The sequence below is a fragment of the Heloderma suspectum genome, chromosome 7 (assembly GCF_057233095.1).
Source record: "Heloderma suspectum isolate Gila_16-S chromosome 7, 16-S_ref, whole genome shotgun sequence".
In the NCBI taxonomy this organism is placed as follows: domain Eukaryota; kingdom Metazoa; phylum Chordata; class Lepidosauria; order Squamata; family Helodermatidae; genus Heloderma; species Heloderma suspectum.
In genome coordinates this window covers 14,239,187-14,260,260 of record NC_139464.1, presented here as the reverse complement: position 1 = coordinate 14,260,260, position 21,074 = coordinate 14,239,187, and the positions used below count along the sequence as shown (strand labels likewise).

At 46.3% G+C, this 21,074-nt stretch overlaps 1 protein-coding gene across 1 annotated transcript in view; it reads left to right on the top strand.

The window, feature by feature from the left end:
* IRAG2 (inositol 1,4,5-triphosphate receptor associated 2) overlaps positions 1-21,074 on the top strand; it is a 74,067-nt gene that overhangs the window by 45,568 nt on the left and 7,425 nt on the right. The window contains exons 25-34 of the mRNA XM_084811870.1: positions 1,949-2,027; positions 4,701-4,738; positions 4,825-5,041; positions 7,667-7,907; positions 8,281-8,347; positions 9,375-9,402; positions 10,860-11,000; positions 12,711-12,842; positions 16,252-16,399; positions 18,130-18,167. Coding sequence (XP_084667996.1) covers positions 1,949-2,027; positions 4,701-4,738; positions 4,825-5,041; positions 7,667-7,907; positions 8,281-8,347; positions 9,375-9,402; positions 10,860-11,000; positions 12,711-12,842; positions 16,252-16,399; positions 18,130-18,167 — 1,129 coding nt within the window. The remainder of the gene's footprint in view (positions 1-1,948; positions 2,028-4,700; positions 4,739-4,824; positions 5,042-7,666; positions 7,908-8,280; positions 8,348-9,374; positions 9,403-10,859; positions 11,001-12,710; positions 12,843-16,251; positions 16,400-18,129; positions 18,168-21,074) is intronic.

Below are 21,074 nucleotides of genomic sequence, written 5' to 3'. Positions count from 1 at the left end.
CATTATATTTTTATGGGCTGTTCTTTGGAGCCATTGATAGCTTTTTCCTCAATGGCTATCAATGGTTATTAGTCTCAATGGCCATGTGCTGCCTCCAGTACCAGAGGCAGTATGCCTATGTACACCAGTTGCTAGGGAACATGGGTGGGAGGGTGCTGTTGTGCTCATGTCCTGCTTGTGGGTTCCTGGTCGACAGCTGGTTGGCCCCTGTGTGAACAGAATGCTGGACTGGATGGACCCTTGGTCCGATCCAGCAGGGCTCTTCTGGTGTTCTTAACTTCTTATGTAGTAGTATCCACAAATGCTTTTGAGAGATCAGCCGGGATTGAGCACCTCTACTAATTGCAAGGTGATCTCATCTCACAGGATCTATTTTAACAATTCATTATTTCTAGTACCTTACTATTCTGAATGGCTGGCATCTGGCTCCCAGAAGGTCCTATGGGGCCATAGCTGCTTAGCTGCAGCAGCACACTTGTATGGAGCGTCATGCTTAGAGAAGCAGTTGCTTCATGGGCAAAAGTAACAAAGAGGCACCTATGATAGTAGCGTTGCTCCTTCAAGCAGGGCTTGTTGTACTGCTAGGAAAGGTGTGGTAACCTACATAAGAACAGAAGAAGAGCCGCTCTGAAGACCCAGAGTCCACCTAGCCCTAGTCTGTTCACATAGTGGCCTACCAGCTGTCGATAGGAGACCCACAAGCAGGTCATGAGTGGAACAGCACCATCCCACCCATGTTCCCCAGCAACTGGTATATGTAGGCATCCTGCCTCTGATACTGGAGGTAGCATATAGCCATCAGGACACTTTTTTTGTTGTTCTGGTTGTCTTTTAATGTTTTAATATCTTTACAATTCTAATATTGATGATTTAATTATATTTTTAACTTTTATACAGTTGTATTTATATTTCTATTTATAGATTTTAATTGTAGCAGTTTTAACGTTGTAAGGCTACCTGGAGTCCCAGTATTGGGAAAAAGGCGGGATATAAATAAACATAATAATAATAATAATAATAATAATAATAATAATAATAATAATAATCAGGACTAGCAGCCATTAATACCATTGAATTTGTCCAATCCTCTTTTAAAGCTATCCAAAGCCATCACTACATTTTGTGGGACTGAATTCCATAGTTTAACTATGCACTGTGTGGAAAAAGTACTTCCTTTTTCCTGTCCTGTATCTCCCACCAATCAACTTCATGGGATGATCCCAAGTTCTAATATTATGAGGGAGGGAGAAAAATGTCTCCCTATCCACATTCTCCACACCATGCATAATTTTGTACACCTTTGTCATGTCTCCCCTTACTCACCTTTTTTCTAAGCCAAACAATCCCAGCTGTTGCAACCTTTCCTCATAGGGGAGTTACTCCAGCTCTTTGATCATTTTAGTTGCCCGTTTCCACTCTTCTTCCAAATACACAGTGTCCTTTATTAGGTGCGGCAACCAGAACCATACACAGTATTCTAAATGTGGTCGCACCATAGATTTGTATGCCTACCTCGGGTGGCAGAATGTACATTAAATGGCAGCAAACTGTCCTTTATTACTTTTTAACCATTGAGTAGCGCCCATTATTTGGATTTTTCTGGCTCACTCCTGAGATGTCCCACGGCTCTCGCTCTCTAATGTGAGCCTGTGTGTAAATTGCTCTTAAGGTTTTGGCATTTCTTCTCTGAATGAAGCTGCCATCTTGAATATAAGCACCTCCAACTTCACATTTGGTTGTTATGGCACCTGAAAATGGAAGGCCGCCTGGCTGTTTTCCACTCTGGCCTACAGCCATTTTTCTAATGCTTCTTCTGTGCTGCAGCTGGTGAACTGTTCACCTATGTAAATGCTGTGGATAAAAATACCCCAGTGTCTTACTTGAGGGGAAAGGATGGTGAAATGTAATGCTTTGGCTGCCACATGCAAATAAAACTTTCTGCCGTCAGGTGCAATAACCGCTGTGTTGGTAACCAGACTGATGCAGACTTTGCTTCAGGCACAAGGATGGATGCAGACTTTACCAAGGTTAGTTTTCTCTACCTGTTTTACAGTGCAGCCTCTCCGGAAGAAAACTGTCTGGAGCAGTGGCACTTTGTGTTGGCTACGCTTCTGGGCAGTGACTGTTTACCAGGTGGAGAGAGCTTTGCTTCCTCCTGAGCTGTGGCAGAGGCCCTTGCCGCCAATTTTGTCAATGGGGCAGCACTACAGATGCATTCTAAGCCCAGTAGGTGGTCTTAGGTGAGCCTCCCCTCTCAAGCCGCCATTGATTCCTTTCTGCCCTGCTAATTCCCTTCCAGAAGTGATGTGCAACAAAATTGGTGGGACCCAAGTGGGACCCACCACTTTCGCAAGGGAGATTTAGCGCTTCCAAGGGGGAGCCCCGGAATCAGCGGAAGGAGGCAGGTTGGTGGCGTTCCCTTATGTGACCTCTGCCAACCTGCCTCCTTCCAGAAATGAGAATTTCCACTCCTTTCAGGGTGCCCCGGAAGCACTAAATCACCATTGTGAGAGCAGTGAGGGCTGGTTGCACAACGGAATTGGTGGAACGTAAGAGAATCGGCAGGAGAGTAAGCACCCCATTGTATTCTGCCTATTGCTGCCCTGTCTTATAGGGTTGGTGTAAGGATTACGTGTGTGTGTGAGAGAGGGAGAGGGTGAGAGAGGGTGAGACAGAGAGTGACAGACAGACAGAGAGTGACAGACAGACAGAGAGTGACAGACAGACAGAGAGTGAGAGAGAAAGTGAGAGAGTGAGAGAGAAAGTGAGAGAGTGAGTGAGAGAGAGAATCATTTTGACACTGATGTATGGATTTGTCTTGTTTTCTTTTTGTTAGCTGCTTTGATTTTCCTTTGGGAAAGAAAAGCTTATGATGTTGATGTTGATGAGCAGCACCTCAATGTACTAAGAGCACAGTCATGCTGCTGCTGCTGGTGATGATGGAAAGCAGAGTCTACGGGTGGTAGTAGGAACGAAATGTCGCTTTAAACCAGGGGTGTCCAACCTGTAACCTGGGGCTGCACGTGCCCTCCCATGGCCTATAGGGCCCCCCCCCCCGCTGCTATTTTTTGCCCCAAGTTTGCATACTGGGGCAAAAAATCCCAACTTCAAGTATAGCCTGATAGGACCTGAGCTAGTGGTGACTGACCAGGAAAGAGATCTTGGGGTTGTGGTGGACAGCTCAATGAAGATGTCAACCCAGCGTGCAGCTGCTGTAAAAAAAAGACAAACTCCATCTTAGGCATAATTAGAAAAGGGATTGAGAATAAAACTGCCAACATCATACTGCCCCTATACAAATCTATGGTGTGACCACACTTGGAATACTGTGTACAGTTCTGGTCACCACAACTAAAAAAAGATATTGTAGAGCTGGAAAAGGAGCAGAAAAGGGCAACTAAAATGTTCAAGGGGCTGGAGCATCTCCCCTATGAGAGGTTACAACAGCTGGGATTGTTTAGCTTGGAAAAAAGGAGAGTAAGGGGAGACATGATAGAGGTCTAGAAAATTGGAGAATGTGGACACGGAGACATTTTTCTCCCTCTCTCAAAATACTAGAACCCGGGGTCACCCTATGAAACTGATTGGTGGGAGATTCAGGACAGATAAAAGGAAGGACTTCTTCACACAGCACATAGTTAAACTATGGAACTCACTACCACAGGATGTGGCGATGACCACCAATTTGGATGGCTTTAAAAGGGGGTTGGACAAATTCCTGGAGGAGGAGGCTATCAATAGTTACTAGTCCTGATGGCTATGTGCTACCTCCAGTACCAGAGGCAGTGAGCCTATGTACAACAGTTTCTGGGGAACATGGGTGGGAGGGTGCTGTTGCACTCATGTCCTGCTCGTGGGGTTCCCCTGAGCAGCTGATTGGCCACTGTGTGAACAGAATGCTGGACTAGATAGACCCGTGGTCTGATCCAGCATGGCTCTTCTTATGTTCTTATCCCCACACTGCTGAAATTCAGAGGTGCAGTGGCAAGAAATCGGCAGTTTTCCACTCAAGTTCAGCAGCAAACCATTGCAGAGACTCAAAAATGCTAGATTTCAGCAGCAAACCACCAATTTTCTTGCCACCTCCAATTTCCAGCAGGAGTGTGGCTCCTGGGGGAGTCCGGGCTCTGGAAATTGGGCCCTACACTGTCCAAAGCTGCCCACCCCTGCTTTAAGCATTCTCATTTTGAGGGATTTTCTTTGGAGTTACATAATGAAGGCCTGAAGGCCTGGATGATAAATGCTGTGCACAGCTGTGAAAGTGGGAGAGAGAAAGCTAACTGGCTCCTTTTTAAAAAAAATTCTTTTCTTTCTTTCTTTTCTGAGGCTCTCACGGCTTCTTGAGATAACTTGGTGGCCTACTATACAGATCTGTGGTTATTTTTATAACATTTTCTTGGTGCTGTAGGAAACAGCTGCTGCTAAAACGGCTTAAACAAAATAGCATAGTTTCCTCCAAAGCAAAGAGAATGCAAATAAGGAGAGTTTAGCCACTAAAGATTTGCATGTCGAAATGGCATCTTGTCATGCATCTCCCAAATACATAAGCAGCCCTAATGCTGACTTAAAATGCTTCTAGGATTGATCCAGGCAGTGTGTTGATAGTTGGGAGAGTCTGTGTGACTGGAGCTTTCAACTGTTAATGTGTGCACCTTTTTGTGCTTGAATATAAATGCTAAAAGGTTTCTTCTCTTTGCAAGCAGGGTGATCCTGGGCCATTGACAGACATCCTATCCAGGTAGGAACATGTGTGCAGGCGTTTCATAACCCATCTCTGTTTTCTGGTGTTGGATAAGGCACTTAAATGGGTCCTTGTTGTCTCAGCAGTGAACAGACTCAGGAAGTCTCTTCCCCTGCTCCAGAATGCACTAAAGGATGGCATGGTAAGCTGCAGAGTGGTTCTTCTCTTGGATGCTTGAGCATTTTCTCCCTAATCTGTACATGTGGAGTTTGGAGTGGGGAACAGATGTGTGTATTCCATGGCCTGGGAAGACCTTTAGGCTTCTTATCTGGGCTCAAATACAGGGAGCCTGTTTTGCCTTGAATGCACATGCCTGATGCGCCACCATTAGGGATCTGTACCCACAGCTTGGTGGGAGAGCACATGCTTTACATGCATAAAGCCCCAGGCTCAATCCCCAATATATCCAGTTTTTTTTTAAAAAGACCTTGGGTCAGAAGGATGTGAAGGATCTTTGCCGAACACATTGGAGGACCACAGAGAGCTGAAGGAGCCCATATTGGGCCAATGGCCTGATCTGATGTAAAGCAGTTTTTTTCATATGGTAGGCAACTGTATATAATCCTATAATGTCAAAAGGCGGCCCTCTGCAGGAGATTTATAGCATTTGTGGCTCAGCCGTCTATGTTAAGTGGAGAATGCTAACATATTTTGTTTTTTTAATTACTAAAACTAGTGCTGTGCCAAAAATTTATCTGACATTTTTTTTCGACCATTCTCATTCAATTTGATAGAAAACAAATTGCTTTCAAGAAGAAATTCAAAGAAGGAGAAATTCCGGAGAAATTCTCATGGGTTGGGTTTGTGGTTCTTGTGCTTACCTTTCTTATGGGGTGGCCATGAAGCTTAATTTATTTATAGGGGAGCATGGGCCGCGGTGGCTTAGTAGGGCCGCGGTGGCTTAGTGGTTAAGACGCTGAACTGCAGACTGGAAGGTCGGCAGGTCAACAGTTCGAGACCCGAGTGCTGCGTGACGGAGTGAGCTCCCGTCTTCAGTCCCAGCTTCTGCCAACCTAGCAGTTTGAAAGCAAGAAATTGCAAGTAGATAAATAGGTACCGCCTCGGCGGGAAAGGTAACAGTGTTCCGTGCACCTCGGTGTTCAGTCATGCCGGCCACATGACCACGGAAGCGTCTTCGGACAGCGCTGGCTCTTCAGCTTAGAAACGGGGATGAGCACTGCACCCTAGAGTCGGACACGACTGGTTGGGGACACCTTTACCTTTACCTTTTTTTATGGAATGTACAGAGATTCATTGTACAATAATTTCTGTGGCAGCCTGCAGCCTCCTCGGCTTCCTGCACTTCAGTTAAAGCCATCATAAGGAAGATGTCATGAGGTAATTCCTCCAATGGGGCTTTTTAAAGTTCAGGTATGGCAGGTGGCCTGGGAGGCTGCAGAGCAATGGGAAGATGTGTAACAGAGAGAGAAAACACACACAGCACCCTTGGCCACCTCGCAGTGATGAGGTAAACTCAAAAACCAAAAGAAATTCAAAATTCTGCCTCAGAAAAGCGGAAACCTCAAACACAGTTGATGCTGTTGCCACTTACAGAAGCAGAGCAGTAAACCAAAAACCCTGAGGAAAAAAGAAAGAACCTGTGCTACCCCTGCCAATAGTGAGCCCTATCTGTGAGAAACTACTGGAGAATTTCTCCTCTCTTAGGAGAAATTTGGTGAAATTGTCCCTCCAATTTCTCTGCCCATGAATAGGCTGGAGAATTTTGAGGGGCCATTTGCACACAGCTCTGGAGAAGACTCTTACAAGTCCCCTGGACTGCAAGGAGGTCAAATCAGTCCATCCTAAAGGAAATCAACCCTGAGTGCTCATTGGAAGGACAGATACTGAAGCTGAAGCTCAAATATTTTGGCCACCTAATGCGAAGAGAAAACTCCCTGGAAAAGACCCTAATACTGGGAACGATTGAAGGCAAAAGGAGAATGGGAGAGCAGAGGATGAGATGGCTAGATAGCATCACCGATGCAATGAATTTGGACTGGAGCACACTCCGGGAGAGAGCGCAGGACAGGAAGGCCTGGCGTGCTGTGGTCCATGGGGTCACGAAGAGTCGGACACGACTGAACGACTGAACAACAACAACTAACTAAAACCAGCTGGAGCCTGGTGCAGAGGACATATACTTGGATCGAGAGAACTCTGAGCCCAGGAATTCACTTTGAGTACCAGAACTGACCGGCTCTCACAGTTCTGCCACACAAAAATTCACTCCTGGTCACTCCCAAGGTTTCTTCATTTCAGCAAGACAACTTAGAGGAGGGAAGGGAGAGGCAGTTATTGTGTAACTGCTATTGTTAAATAACTGGGAGTTAGAAATACTTGACTATCTACTGCAAATCACACAGGGACTGTAGCTCAGTGGTAGAGCAGCTGTGTTGGATGCAGAAAGTCTCAGCTTCAATCCCTGGCTAGGAAAGTATCCTGCCCGAAACCCTGGGGAGCCTTTGCTGCCGGTCAGTGTCAACAATTCTGGGCAATATGGACCAGTCGTCTGACTCAGTATAAGGCAGCTTCCTATGTACCGTCCACCCACTCCTGCCCTGGAGACCGCATCACCTATGTCTAACTAGCATCTTGTTCCTTCACAGTTCCTGACCAAAGAGTTCTGCAGTTTGGGTCTAGGGTTGGGAGCTCCACTAATATCTGAAGGTCTTCCAGCACAGCATCTTATTGCTCATTTTTGTAACGCTCTGACAGCCTTTTTGCTAGAGGATGGGATTAAAAGTGCTACGAATATATAATGGAGAACTGTGTTTTCCTCTAATGTAATACATATGCAAGCTTTTAGAAGTCTAAGGGTGCAATCCTATGCATGTTTAGACAGACAAAAGTGGCTGGGGAATGCTAGGAATCGTAGGACTTTGTTCTGTCTAAACATGCATAGGATTGTGCCCTAAGGGATGTTAGATGGATACTGCATGTTACTTTTTTCTGTTCTGTTCTGTGTGTGTGTGTGTGTGCGCGTGCGCGCGCGCCCGCGTGTGTGTTCTCTCTCTCCCCCTGCCCCCCCCCCCCCGGTCTTTAGATATGGATTCTACACTACTGCATACCACGGAGGGGAAGGTTTGTGAGGCTACTGTGGTGCCAGTTGAAGAAGCTGCTGCTGTGAAGGAGGAAGCCAAAGAGGAGACTTCATGCAACATGGCTGGTACTGTAGCTGCTGTTTTTCAGATGTGTGAGCTACTCAGAGTCCCTTTGGGAGCAATCTCTTCATGCCCTGTGAGACAGCCAGGCCAGGAGGACAGAAGCATTTGAGTCATTCTTACTCATACTAAACCAGAACAGGCAGAGACTCTAAATAAATAAATAAATAAATATCTATCTATGTAACGAAGATCACTATCGCAAGCCCAAATTCTTAATCCACCTCGGCTTGTAAGTCATTGGCCTTGCATCATAAAGCTAGGTCTCCTGCTATAGACCTGTGGCATTCAAACTATTTTAATGGATGAGGTTGTCTCCTCTGGTTGCATGCATTTTGGCATGTGTATTTTTTAATCCTTCTGTTTCCTAAATTTCAGCAGGAGATTCTTCTTCGACTGAGGATCTGTCTAGCATTGCACTGTGTAGAAACAGGCAGAAGGGCAAGTGAGTACCAGATTCTATGGAAGTCATTGTTACCAGAGAGCACGATGCTTTTGTCAGTATGCTTTCACCTTCTGTCTTGGCTCTCCATTTTGTCTGGAATATTCACTGGCAAAGGCTTTTGAATGAGGACAGAGTATATTTGCAGTTAGCAACATAACAGCCATGCTGGATCGGACCAAGGTCCATCTAGTTCAGCATTCTGTTCACATATTGGCCAACCAGCTGCCCACAGGAAACCCACAAGCAAGACTTGAGTGCAACACCACCCTTCCGTCCATGTTCCCCAGCAACTGGGGTTAATAGGCATCCTGCCTCTGATACTGGAGGTAGCATATAGCCATCAGGGCTAGTAGCCCTTGATAGCCTTCTCCTCCAGGGATTTGTCCAATCCCCTCTTAAAGCCATCCAAATTGGTCACCATCACTACATTCTATGGTGGTGAATTCCATAGTTTAACTATGCACTGTGTGAAGAACTCCTTCCTTTTATCTGCCATGAATCTCTCACCAATTCCACCTCCCATCCAACAGAGGATGTTCCAGTCAACATCCCCTACTACAGCCTTCCCCAACGTGGTGTTGTTGAGATGTATTGGACTGCAACTCCCATCCTTGTTAGCCAGCCTATCCTCTGGCTGCAGGAGAAAATGGTTCCTGTAGCACTAGACTAATCCCCCCACCCACCCACCAGCTTATTCTTGTTTCATAAGACTGTAGGAAGCTGCTTTAAGAGTGAGATCATTGGTCCATTGAGCCCAGTATTATCAACACAGGGTTTCAGGCAGGGGTCTTTCCTAGCCCTACCTGGAGATGCTGGGGATCGAATCTGGGACCTTATGCATGCAAAGCAGGTTCTCTGCCACTGAGCCATGGCCCTTCTACTCCATTCTCCCCTTCCCATTTCAGAAGGGCATATTCTCTAAAAATGGAAAAGTAGATTTTGGTCACAGAGACCTATGCCCTGAACAAGCATGGTAGCATCTTCTGTATAGTGGTGTGCTAATATGTTTGTTTGTTTCTGGTTTCAGTGTGTCTCCCAGTGAGAAGGAAGTGGAGGTAAGCGGTGAAGTATTCAGTATTCCTTTGTCTTCTTCACCCCACTCCACCCCACCCAATGCTATCATCTTTCTTGATATCCCATCATGCATATCTCTGTTCCTTAACCTGCATATTTGTGAGAAAATTGCCTTGCAAAGCTGCCATAAGCCTATCTTGGACTTTCTCTTGGGAGGAAAACTCACCTTGTTGAGGCTGTGCTAAACTTTCTATCCACTCAGGAAAAGGGCAGCAAGACTTGCCCTGTGAATGTCAAGCAGACGTGAAACAAAAATGGTGGGCCTGTCATTCTCCTTATCCATATGCAAATTCCCGTGTATGTGTTCATCGCTCTAAGATCTGCTGTAGAGAATCTTTGGCTGATCCCACAATCTGCTAAACTGGTGGCCATTGCTGAACAGGCATCCATGCTAGCACTTCCTCAGTTGTAGAACCAGCTACTGGCTGAACCTTTGCCAGGTTCAGGATTTTGGCCCTTTCAAATGGGCATCAAAGACTCGCTCACGTGGATTTCCTCTGGCTCATTTTGTCTCATCTTACTCTAGGCTACAATTTTATTTCCTTCTCTGCCATGACTGCATTGATTTTCGCATTGCACTTTTCTCCCAGACATTTTAGAGATCTAGTTCTAGGATATTATGACTGTTAATAAAACAGTCCTGTGCTGTTTATTGTTTTATTGTTTTATTTATTAAATTTTTATACCACCCCATAACCAAAGCTCTCTGGGTGGTTTACAAAGGTTAAAAACATTTAAAAAATACAATATGCAAAATTCAGAAACATAAAAAACATTATATTATGTTGTATTTTATTCTTTTCAATACTTGTATTGTATTTTGTATTTTTAACTGTGCTTTTAAATGAAATTTTAGTTTTTAACTTGTTATAATCTGCCCAGGGAACATGAGTTCCTGGGTGGATTAGAAATGTACTAAAGAAATAAATTATACTTTTGACTGCAGTGTTCCCCACTTTGAGAATTTAGTTGAAAAGTGGATGATAAATTCCATATATACAAACATAATTGATTTAAGGGGTGTCTAAGAACTCTAAACATATCTCAAGAGCCATTTGACCATTGTTGCCTTTGTGGTAAGAGCTTCTCCCCTACCCCTCTTTGGCAGCGGCGGGGGCAAGGGGAACCTGCTGTGACTCTGTCCAGCTGGGCAGGATTCAGATACAGAATGTGGCTTTTTATAAATTAACTTTTGAGTGTTTTTGACATCCACCGTAACTTTAGGACACAACGTTACCCCCTCCAGACTGCATTACTATTGCATATTGATAAAGGAGGTTACCTTTTAAGGGAAACCCTGATTTGCTTGGTTTCTCTCTCTTCACGGGGAGTGGCTATAGCCTTGGTGAAAGCCATTAACAGTGAAAGGCTTTTGATCAAGAAATCCGGTTCAGTGGTAGTCTGCTTAGGGGACATGTGCATTTCTTCCCTTCACCAGGCAGAATTTCTACGTCTGTCTCTGGGGTTCAAATGTGACCTCTTTACTTTGGAGAAGAGAGTCAGGCTGGAAGAGAGGTCCCGGGATCTGGCTGAAGGAAACCTGAGGAAGGAGATTGCCAGCGCCTTGAAACTGCTTGACGTAAGAAGGGGGAGGATGGGCTACGTCATGTCTCCTCACTGCTCACTGTTTTCTTGGCTTTGTCTTCAAAGAGTGAAGACAGATCAAACATTTTTAGCGGGTCGGGTCTATTTGTTTATTTACTATGTATGTTTATTTGTGATACTTCTGTACTGCTTAATATAATAACATCCCTGAGCTCTTCACATATGAATATTAAAATCACATTTAAAAAACAGAGAAATCCCACTGCGACCAGGTACCTTTGTTCCAACACCCAGCCTGCAGCTGCCAATTGTCTTGCATGATCTTCTACTGCTCTCCTCCGACAACCTCAGTAGAATATTGTGTATCTGCCCTGTCCTTTGCCCCATCAGCCGCAATGGGCACCAGCTGCCACTGGCTTTAAGCCAAAATATGGTGGTATGAGGGAGGGGGGAAGAGATTTTGCCCCTTTGCCTTTGGCTCCACCCCTTTTGCCTTCAGCCTCATCCACTCCTAGAATGCAGCTCCTATGAAATGGAAATAGGCCATAAAGCTACAAAAGGTCCTGCAGTCTTGCCCTAGATGCTGCTCTGCTATAACATCTCTACTCTGCATCTCTACTTACCACTACCAGTGTCTAGGGAGCCTTTCCCAACTTGGTGCCCTCCAGATGTGTTGGATTGCAATGCCCATCGTTCCTAGCCAGCATGGCCAATGTGTTCCACCTTTTTAGAGGTGAAGCTAACCTTCCTGGGAACATGTCTGAGCTGAAGGTGCAGGCTAAAAAACGGAATACATTGGTAACTAAATAAAGTGAGATGTTGATGATGAACACAGGCTTGCTGCTGAGAAGTACAGCCCTGAGTTGAGTTTTCATAAGTACAAGTTTGGGGGAGAGGAGGAAGAGCTTGGCAAGGGGTTGCTCGCTGGCCCACCAATACGCTCAATAAGGTTAGCAGGCACTAGAGAGGGGGTCTTCTCGACGGTGGCCCCTCCCTTATGGAATTCCCTCCCAAGAGATAAACGGCTGAGATATATTCCCTCCCAAGAGGCACGCTGCCCCTGTGGTTAATTTTAAGAGGGCTTTAAAAGCATATCTCTTTCCTCTGGCTTTTAATTGATAAGGTATTATTATGTTTGCTGTTGCTACATGTTTGGACATTTTTCTGTTTCATTATATTTTATTTTATTATGTTTGATTTTTACTGGCTTATTTTTAAATTGTCCACATTTAAGGTGGTTTTATCATTAGTTGATATTGACTTTTGCTGTTGTATATGGTAAGCTGCCTTGGGAAGACTACAGTTTTGAGAGGCTGCTAAGAAATCTATCAAATAATAATAATTGTCCCACTGATGGCATCCCATATGATCCTAAGTACCTTGTATTTCATCTTCATTTGTAATAACTGCAGTTTTCGTCTCTTTCTCTGTGTGTGTTTGGGGGCAGGATGGGGGATGTGGTCTTTTTATTTTAATCATGTTTTGAAACAAGGTTAACAAAATAAAGGCAACATAAAGAAAAAGAATGTGCATAATAATAAATCACAATCAATAAAGAAACAAAGGAATTCACTAAAACTAAGTAGGAGCTCAATTTTTAATGAAAGTAAAAAATGCAAGTTCTATACATATGAAAGGAATATATGCAGGTGTATGCCATTTTGTGTGTTTGTGCATGTTGTTGTTGTTCAGTCGTGTCCGTTTTTGTGCATAGTAATCAGAAAAAATATGGGTCCTTTTCCAGTCTCTGGCCTCTCTAAGTGAAGACAACCAGGTACAGGAGATAGCGAAGAAACTGCAGAAAAGTCTGGAGCTCCTGAACCAGCATGCTACCAGGGTTGCCAGCAAGGCAGAAATGCTGGGAGCCATTCATCAAGTAAGTTGCCTCATTGCAGAAAACATCAAAGTTGGCTTCTTTTAAATATATTAGCTGAAAACCATTGCTAAAAATGGGTTGTTCCCTTACTGCTGGCTGACTTGGTGTGATGCTTGTACCAATCCATGGATGTTTGAACTGCTGAGGAGGAAGGATCATTTATAGAATGATGAAAACTGGTGCGGTTGCAAAAGAAGAAGGAGGTCCATTTGGGGCGCGGGGGGGGGGGAGTTGGCTCTGTCCTGCAAACTCTGTGCTGTAAATGGAGCTGGGAGACTGGAGAGCTGGGGTGGCAGGGCAGTTGATGAGCTAAGTGGAAATGGGGGCCAAGGAGAGGAACCTGAAAGGCAGCACTTACTTAGAGTCCAGTGCCAGGAAGCACTCTGTGTTTCTGGCTTTGCATTGATTAAAAATGAGCAGTTGAATAAGACCATAAGAGCCCTGCTGGTTCAGACCAAAGGCGTCTCTAGTCCAGCATTTTGTTTCAACAGCGGCCAGTCAGCTGCCTATGGAAATCCCACAAGCAGGACATGAGTGCAACAGCACCCTCCCACTTGTGTTCCCCAGCGACTGGTATACAGAGGCAAGCTGGCTCTAATTCTGGAGGCAATGTATAGCCGTCATGACTAGGAGCTTGTAGGTTTCTAATGAATCCACAAATACATTTTGGGGTACAACCTCTATGTTACAACTTTATCTAGAAGTTTATCTTTGTCATGCTGCTTCATACAATCTGCCAAAAAGCTTGCGAGAATAAAAGATGGTGCCATCCTTTTATTCTGAAGTTCCATGTATTGCTGCTAATGTTGCTTGCCCTGATAGTCATCCATTCTCTTCCCCTCCTTAAGCCAGTGTGTCTTGGTCCAGGTGGTAGGTCGGTCTCTCTCTCTTTCTCTCTCCCAGGGATAGTCCCAGTTATTTGGTACCTGTGTATGAAGTTGGAATTGTTGTTGTTCAGTCGTTCAGTCGTGTCCGACTCTTCGTGACCCCATGGACCATAGCACGCCAGGCCTTCCTGTCCTGCGCTCTCTCCCGGAGCGTGCTCAAGTTCATATTCATTGCATCCGTGATGCTATCTAGCCATCTCATCCTCTGCCGTCCCCTTCTCCTTTTGCCTTCAGTCTTTCCCAGCATCAGGGTCTTTTCCAGGGAGTTTTCTCTTCGCATTAGGTGGCCAAAATATTGGAGCTTCAGCTTCATTATCTGTCCTTCCAATGAGCAGTCAGGGTTGATTTCCTTTAGGATGGACTGATTTGACCTCCTTGCAGTCCAGGGCACTCGTAAGAGTCTTCTCCAGCACCACAGTTTGAAAGCATCAATTCTTCGGCGCTCAGCCTTCCTTATAGTCCAGCTCTCACAGCCATACATTACTACTGGGAAAACCATAGCTTTGATTAGACGGACCTTTGTCGGCAAGGTAATGTCTCTGCTTCTTACTATGCTGTCTAGGTTTGCCATAGCTTTCCTCCCAAGGAGCAAGCATCTTTTAATTTCATGGCTACAGTCACCGTCTGTGGTGATCTTGGAGCCCAAGAAAGTAAAATCTGTCACTGCTTCCATTTCTTCCCCTTCTATATGCCAGGAAGTGATGGGGCCGGATGCCATGATCTTAGTTTTTTTAATGTTGAGTTTCAAACCAGCTTTTGCACTCTCCTCTTTCACCCTCAACAAGAGGCTCTTTAGATCCTCTTCACTTTCTGCCATTAGGGTGGTATCGTCTGCGTATCTGAGGTTGTTGATAATTCTCCCGGCAATCTTAATTCCGACCTCTGATTCATCCAACCCGGCATTTCTCATTATGAACTCTGCATATAAGTTAAATAAGCAGGGTGACAATATGCAGCCTTGTCGTACTCCTTTCCCAATTTTGAACCAATCGGTTGTTCCATGTCTGGTTCTTACTGTTGCTTCTTGACCCTCTTTGTATTTTGCTTTTGGAGGAGTTGTTGATGTCATCTTAAACTTTAGCATTTAAGTTTAGCATCTTAAACTGAAATTGTGAGGATTTGGGGTCCTTCCTTGGGGTTTCCAGAAGTTACATTTGAGGGTGGAGAGAAGATGCATTTGACTCCTTTGCATGGGTGCAAGTGGATACAAAACGTCATGCACTGCTTCCCTTCCCACCTCCCATGCCGCTAACACTGTACTATATGTCAGGCCACTGGGCCATGTAGGATCTTGTTTCCTTTTGGCCGGCAGTGGCTCTCCAAGGCCTGCCAGCCTTCCCCAACCTGGTGCCCTCCAGATGTGCTGGACTACAATGCTCAGCATGGGGGAATGCTGGGAATTGTAGTCGAACACATCTGGAGGGCCCCAAGTTGGGAAGGCTGCCCTAGACAGAAGGCTTTCCTAGCCTTAGGAGAAGTTAACAGTGGAGTGGGGGAGAGAAGTTTGTAGAGGCTAATTGATTAAATCCTTTGCTGGGCTGTAGCTGCTGAACTTCTGCGGAAGCCAAACGTTCCAGTTTGGGGTGGTAAAATCAGATGCTGCATGAAATATCAATTCTGGTATTTTAAAAGGAGCTCTTCCTGACCTTCCTGCTCCCTCTTGAGCTGTTCATTGCAGGCAAGCTCCCAGCAGTGGGCATGTAAGAGTAGAAAGATAGGGAGAGAGAAAAACTATGAGCAGACTAGAAGGAAAGGTGCCAGTGTCTCCTATAGTGTAGAGGGCTTCTGCCTTTGTGCTACACCCCGTACTGCTCTGCTAAGGGAGTGAGCCTTAAGGTCTGCTAGGCAATGCAAGTCTACTGAGCTCAGAGGGAAAAGGCATGTTTATATTAAGGCAAATAATGTCACTGGGCCATCAAAAACAACGCCCATGCCTCCTTATGTAAAACTTCCTCCCTCCCCCCTGAAAATAGAAAGCTAACACAGCAGAGGACAGACCAAATAGAACCTCTGATATGCAAGATTTTTATTTGCATGGAGACTTTGTAGATGGGTATCTTTTTCAATGCCCCACACTATGGTGTCCGAGGTTGTGCAATCCACTTTACCATCATAGAATATTGTCTCTTGTTGCATGTGTAGACCATGTTGTAGAATCCAATGGTTGCTGGAGAAGGCTGCGGGTATCTCTTATAGTGCAGAGGGCTTCTGCCTTTGTGCTACACCCCGTCCTGCTCTAAGGGAGTGAGCCCTAAGGTCTGCCAGGCAATGTACATCTACTGAGCTCAGAGGGAAACGGCTCTCTCTTTCTTTTCCAACCCCTTAGGGTGATTGCTGATCCCACACGATTTAGCCAGTTCAAACTGTATGGACAATACCTTCTCCAAAGTCCCAGCTTACTCTGAGCATTAAAAAAACAAATGAGAGAGTGCTCAGAATGGCTTTGGTGCCACCCTTTGAATCCTTCTGCACTGATGGAGTCACCAGCTGGTCTCGGCCCATCCCTGACTTTTCTTTCTTAGGAGAGCCGGGTCAGTAAGGCAGTAGAGGTGATGGTTCAGCATGTGGAAAACCTGAAACGCACGTATGCAAGAGAGCACGCGGAGCTGGCGGAGCTGAAGGAGGTGCTGCTCCGGAACGAAAAGTCCTTCAGCTCTCTTGGCGACCGAGGTAACAGCTGAGGAGATGCTGACAGAGTCCTGGTGGCGGCAGCAGTGATGGCCGCTGCTTTCTTGCTTCCCTACAGTGTAGAGATGGCTTCCTAACATCCGTCAGTTGCTGAGCATTTTGGTGGTGCTTAAATCGGGGTGGTGGTGGTAGGGCGTGATTAGTGACATGCATCCCGGTTTGTTTGCTGTGCGTGACTTTATGTTCAAGCATGGTTCCCCGGGCAATTCCTGGCACTGGGGAATAATGGTGGGGAGTCCCTCCCATGATGTGAAGGTAAGCTTCCTCCCCCTCTCTGATAGATTGCTATAACTATGCTAACCATCTGGGAATGAAGAATTGTTCCCTTCATTTATTTAAAATATTTCTAGGCCACCTTTCAGGGCAGGAGCCCTTCCAAGGCAGTTTACAGCAATAAAATAGATACATGATTTAGATGGTTAAAACAACCATCTAAAATACAACAACAACACACACGCACATACACGCACGCACGCACGCACGCACACACACACAGTCAAGGGAAGGCCAGAGTGAACAAGTAGGTTTTCAGAGCCTTCCTCAAACCCTGCACTGTTGGGATCTGATGGATGCTGAATGGCAACCCATTCCAGAGGTGTGTGGCCACTGCAGAAAAGGCTCTCTCTCATGTACTTGCCCACCCAACTGCCCTCAAAGGTGGGCAAATGAGAAGGGCCTCTGTTGCTGTTCTTCAAGTGTGGGCAGGCTGATATGGGGGAGGGCGATCTTTCAAATAATTTGGCCCCAAACTGTTTAAGGCTTTAAAGGCCAAAACCAGCATTCTAAATTGGGCTTAGAAGTGCACTGGATTGGGACCATGGCTAGGGAAGCAGGAGCGGGGGGGGGGGATTAACTCTTCCTAATAGGGTTTCTGATTTTTATTCTCCCTCCACCCATCCCCAAGCTACAGTTTGCCCCGCAAAGAAGTACCCTAGCAGTAGGACAGGTGTCTGAGGTGGCATCGTCGGGCACCTGCCAAGGCCCACTCCTGACTTCCAAAGTTCTCTGGGCCGCCGCCTCCTCGCTGTTGCAGCCTTCTCAACTTAGGGATGTGCAAATCCACCCCTGTCCAGGCTCTCTGGGTGCCCGCCCAGCCCCTGCCCCCGCTCGCTGCTCCCCAGCCCATGCTCAAGCCCCTCTCATGCTCGGCGAGTGGCCTGCACTCACATTTTCATGCATATGCAAATATGCACATTTTTGCAATCACCGTTTTATTTTTCAAAACTGGCAACCACGGGGCATGGTGAGGCTGCCGGGGTGAGCGTGGGCCACTCTCCGAGTGTGGGCAGGGGGCGAGTGGGAGCAAGGGCTTGGCGAACGGGGCTTGGGGGTGCGGGTGGGGGGGTCCGCCATATTCCCAGATGGAATCAGGCACCCGCACATTCCCTTTTTCACCTTCCCTGTCTTAAGCATGTAAGGAGTGACAAGGAGAAGGAGCAGCTCCTTTTAACTGGGCAGGGGCGACTGGAGGAAGAGGGCAAGCCAATGACAGTGGCAGGGAGTGGGCCCAGCCAGGGCATCTTCCCCCAGCTCCCTGCCCCCACCAAATGCCAAGCAGACAGTGCACGCTGGTACTTCAGAGGTATCTCGGCATCTCGTCTAGTTGCACCCTTCTCACAGGCATGGCAGGGGCAGGCTTGCCAGAGTCTGAGGCCGTTGCTCCCTTCACTGTGCCATAGAATCTTATTTTCCCCCTTCTGTTGCTCTTACAGATGAATCTTCAATTAAAAAGCTCTCTGGGTCTCTAAAGGTACAAGTACTGCTGCTACTGCCCCTCTAAGAGTTCCGCCTTCTGCATACTTTAGCCCTTGGTGTGCCCTTCTGTGTGCTGTGTGCCACTGTGATCTTGAACTCAGCTCTTATTGAAGCCCCTGCCTCCCTGCACTTCCTTCCCTCCTCTGCTCTCCCTCCCACCCCTGCCAGTGCTGCGAACGATCCAGATACAAACGCTCCAGTGATGTGACTGATAACTGGCATGGTTTCCTTCAAGGGTGTGTTGAAGTCCAGTTCTTGTGTGGTGGTGTCTCTTGATCAAGGAACTCTGTGCATTCTTTCATTGCCCTGTGCAGACTCCCAGATTGGTGACTTTCGTGCTGTACGTTCTGGCTCTTAAGGCAGTTTCGAAATTGGAGGCAATGGATGGTTAAAACCGGTGGATGCTGGTAGCTGTGAAGCCAGTGGAGTGGTGAATCTGCTCCGGGTTTCAGTCAGAACCAGTCAGAACTCCAAAGGAGCTATCCAAAGTGGATCTCACTGAAACCCAGAGCAGATTCACCGCCCCACAGACCTTGGAGCCACCAGCCTCCACTGGTTGTTCATAAACAGTGGCTGAACATAGCCAGGACTCTAAAGGGGCTATCCAAAGTGCTGAACCCTATCCCCAAAATGGGTTCAGCACCTTGGAGAGCTCCTTTAGAGTTCTAACTGGTTCTGACTGAAACCCGGAGCGGAATCACTGCCCATTGGCATTGGAGCCACCAGCCTCCACCGGTTAAATGATGATTAAATCTCAGAAGCAAGGAAGGCATGATCAGGAATTGCAGTGATCAAGGCTGGGGGAGGATCAGTGCCTTGCATTTTTCCCCTCTCTTTGCCATCATGCCCCCCACCCCACAAAAAAAACTGATTGAAGCAAAATAGAGCTGATGCATATGAAGTCGTGTGCAAGTAGGATATACAGAACAGAACATTATCAGCTCCAGTACTGGATTCAAGAGCTAAAACATAGCCCACGGCCACGGGTTCTGATGAGCATATGCAGAAACATACAGCACGCTGGTCTAGAACAGAATGCTGGCTCCTGCAGTGATTTCATTTTTTCTAGTCCTTGTGGTTCAAGAGAAATGTGAAAATTGTACAAATGGTTGGTGGAATCCAGAAAAGACTGGTGCTATTGACACCGCTGGGAGTTGAAACACCACAGGGGGTTGGAGTGACACACCTGGTGTTAAAATAGACCTTGAAATCTATTTTATTTATTCAGTGCATTTCTTTGCATAATAGAGGACTTGCAAATAAACCTAGTTAGGTATAGGCAGAAAAAAGTCAAGTGAATGCTATGCAGGAGCTGTTGATCAACAGGTAAAGCTGCTGTGCCTTGCTTGAACTTCCCTCTGTGCTTCTTCTCCATCTGCCACCCAATTCCTTGTTTAAAGATCTTTCTGGGGAGGGGGGGCACCCTTAACTATGGACAAAATTATGGAAACTTAGCACATCTAATCACAAATATCAAGCACTTGGGTTTCTGAAGTGCAGAATGTAGGACTGTTCTTCTCACGTGTAACTCTAAATGGATGGGGGGGGGGTGCTTTTTAAGAATGAATCCTTCAAAGGTGGCTAGATGGTAGCCAGCACATTTCAAGGACCTCTGTAGTGGAATTTACAGTTGGGCAGCATCTTGAAGTTGCTAATCTTCAAGGCAGACCTTTCAAGGAACTGGGTGGAAGAGATGCTCTTTGAACTGGCGACAGCATAGATGTGTTCTTCCTTATATGTTCACGTGAACAGTTATTCTGTGTTGGTTGGGTGGCTTTAACTTGATTTTTAATATTCTGCTAGTGTTTGCACATAATAAAGCCCAAAATAGTGGCACATTTGCTGGTCCAAAAACACAGCCACGTGTGCCTTTCCCTCTCTTTAATGTCTAGTAGTACTTACTTACTTGTGTCATGACATCACAGTGATGTCTTGATATGGATAAATGCTACTATGGAGAAGGGAGCATGACCCATGATGAGCATCTTATCTACTTTGGTCTTATGTGGATTTCTGTTGCTTTTTGTTGAGCAGGACATATCATCTACCTATTTATACACTTTTGTGACGTCATGTGCTCCTGCACATCTAAAGAGTTGCAAGTGTGGTGTTGGAGGAACCCAGGATGGTGGTTCTGGGTGACTTCAACTTCCATGCTGAGGCTGTCTCCAGAGTTCCAGCTCAGGACTTCATGGCCTCCATGACAACCATGGGGCTGTCTCAGTATGTCATCGGCCCAACACATGAAGCAGGGCACACCCTTGATTTGGTTTTTGCTCCAAGTTGTGAGATGGGTAGTCTGAAGATTGGGGGGCTCCAAGTAACCCCATTGTCATGGTCAGACCATTTTCTGGTGAGATTTGAGCTTACGGCATTACTCTCCTCCGGCAGGGGTGGGGGGCCTATTCAGATGGTCCGCCCTAGGAGACTGATGGAATCTAATGGATTTCTGAATGCTCTTGGGGATTTTCCAGTGGAGAGAGCTGGTGATCCAGCCGAGACCCTAGCCTCACTGTGGAATAGTGAGATGCGGAGGGCCGTTGACATGATCGCACCTGAGTGCCCTCTCTGGCACTGTGGAGCCCATTCTGCTCCCTGGTATACTGGGGAGCTGTGGTCAATGAAACAGGCTGGACATCGGCTGGAGTGCAAATGGCACAAGACTCGAAGTGAAGACGACCGAGCACGCTCTAGAGTGCATAATCGTGCCTATTGCGTGGCAGTGCGGGCAGCAAAGAAGATTTATTTTGCTGCCTCCATTGCGTCCTCAAGTAGCTGTCCAGCGGAGCTCTTCCGGGTGGTCCGGCGGTTGTTAACATCTTCCCCAGTAAATGGGGCCCTGGCCCCATCGAGGACCTGCTGTGACCTTTTTGCATCGCACTTTGAGAACAAAATCGCTTGT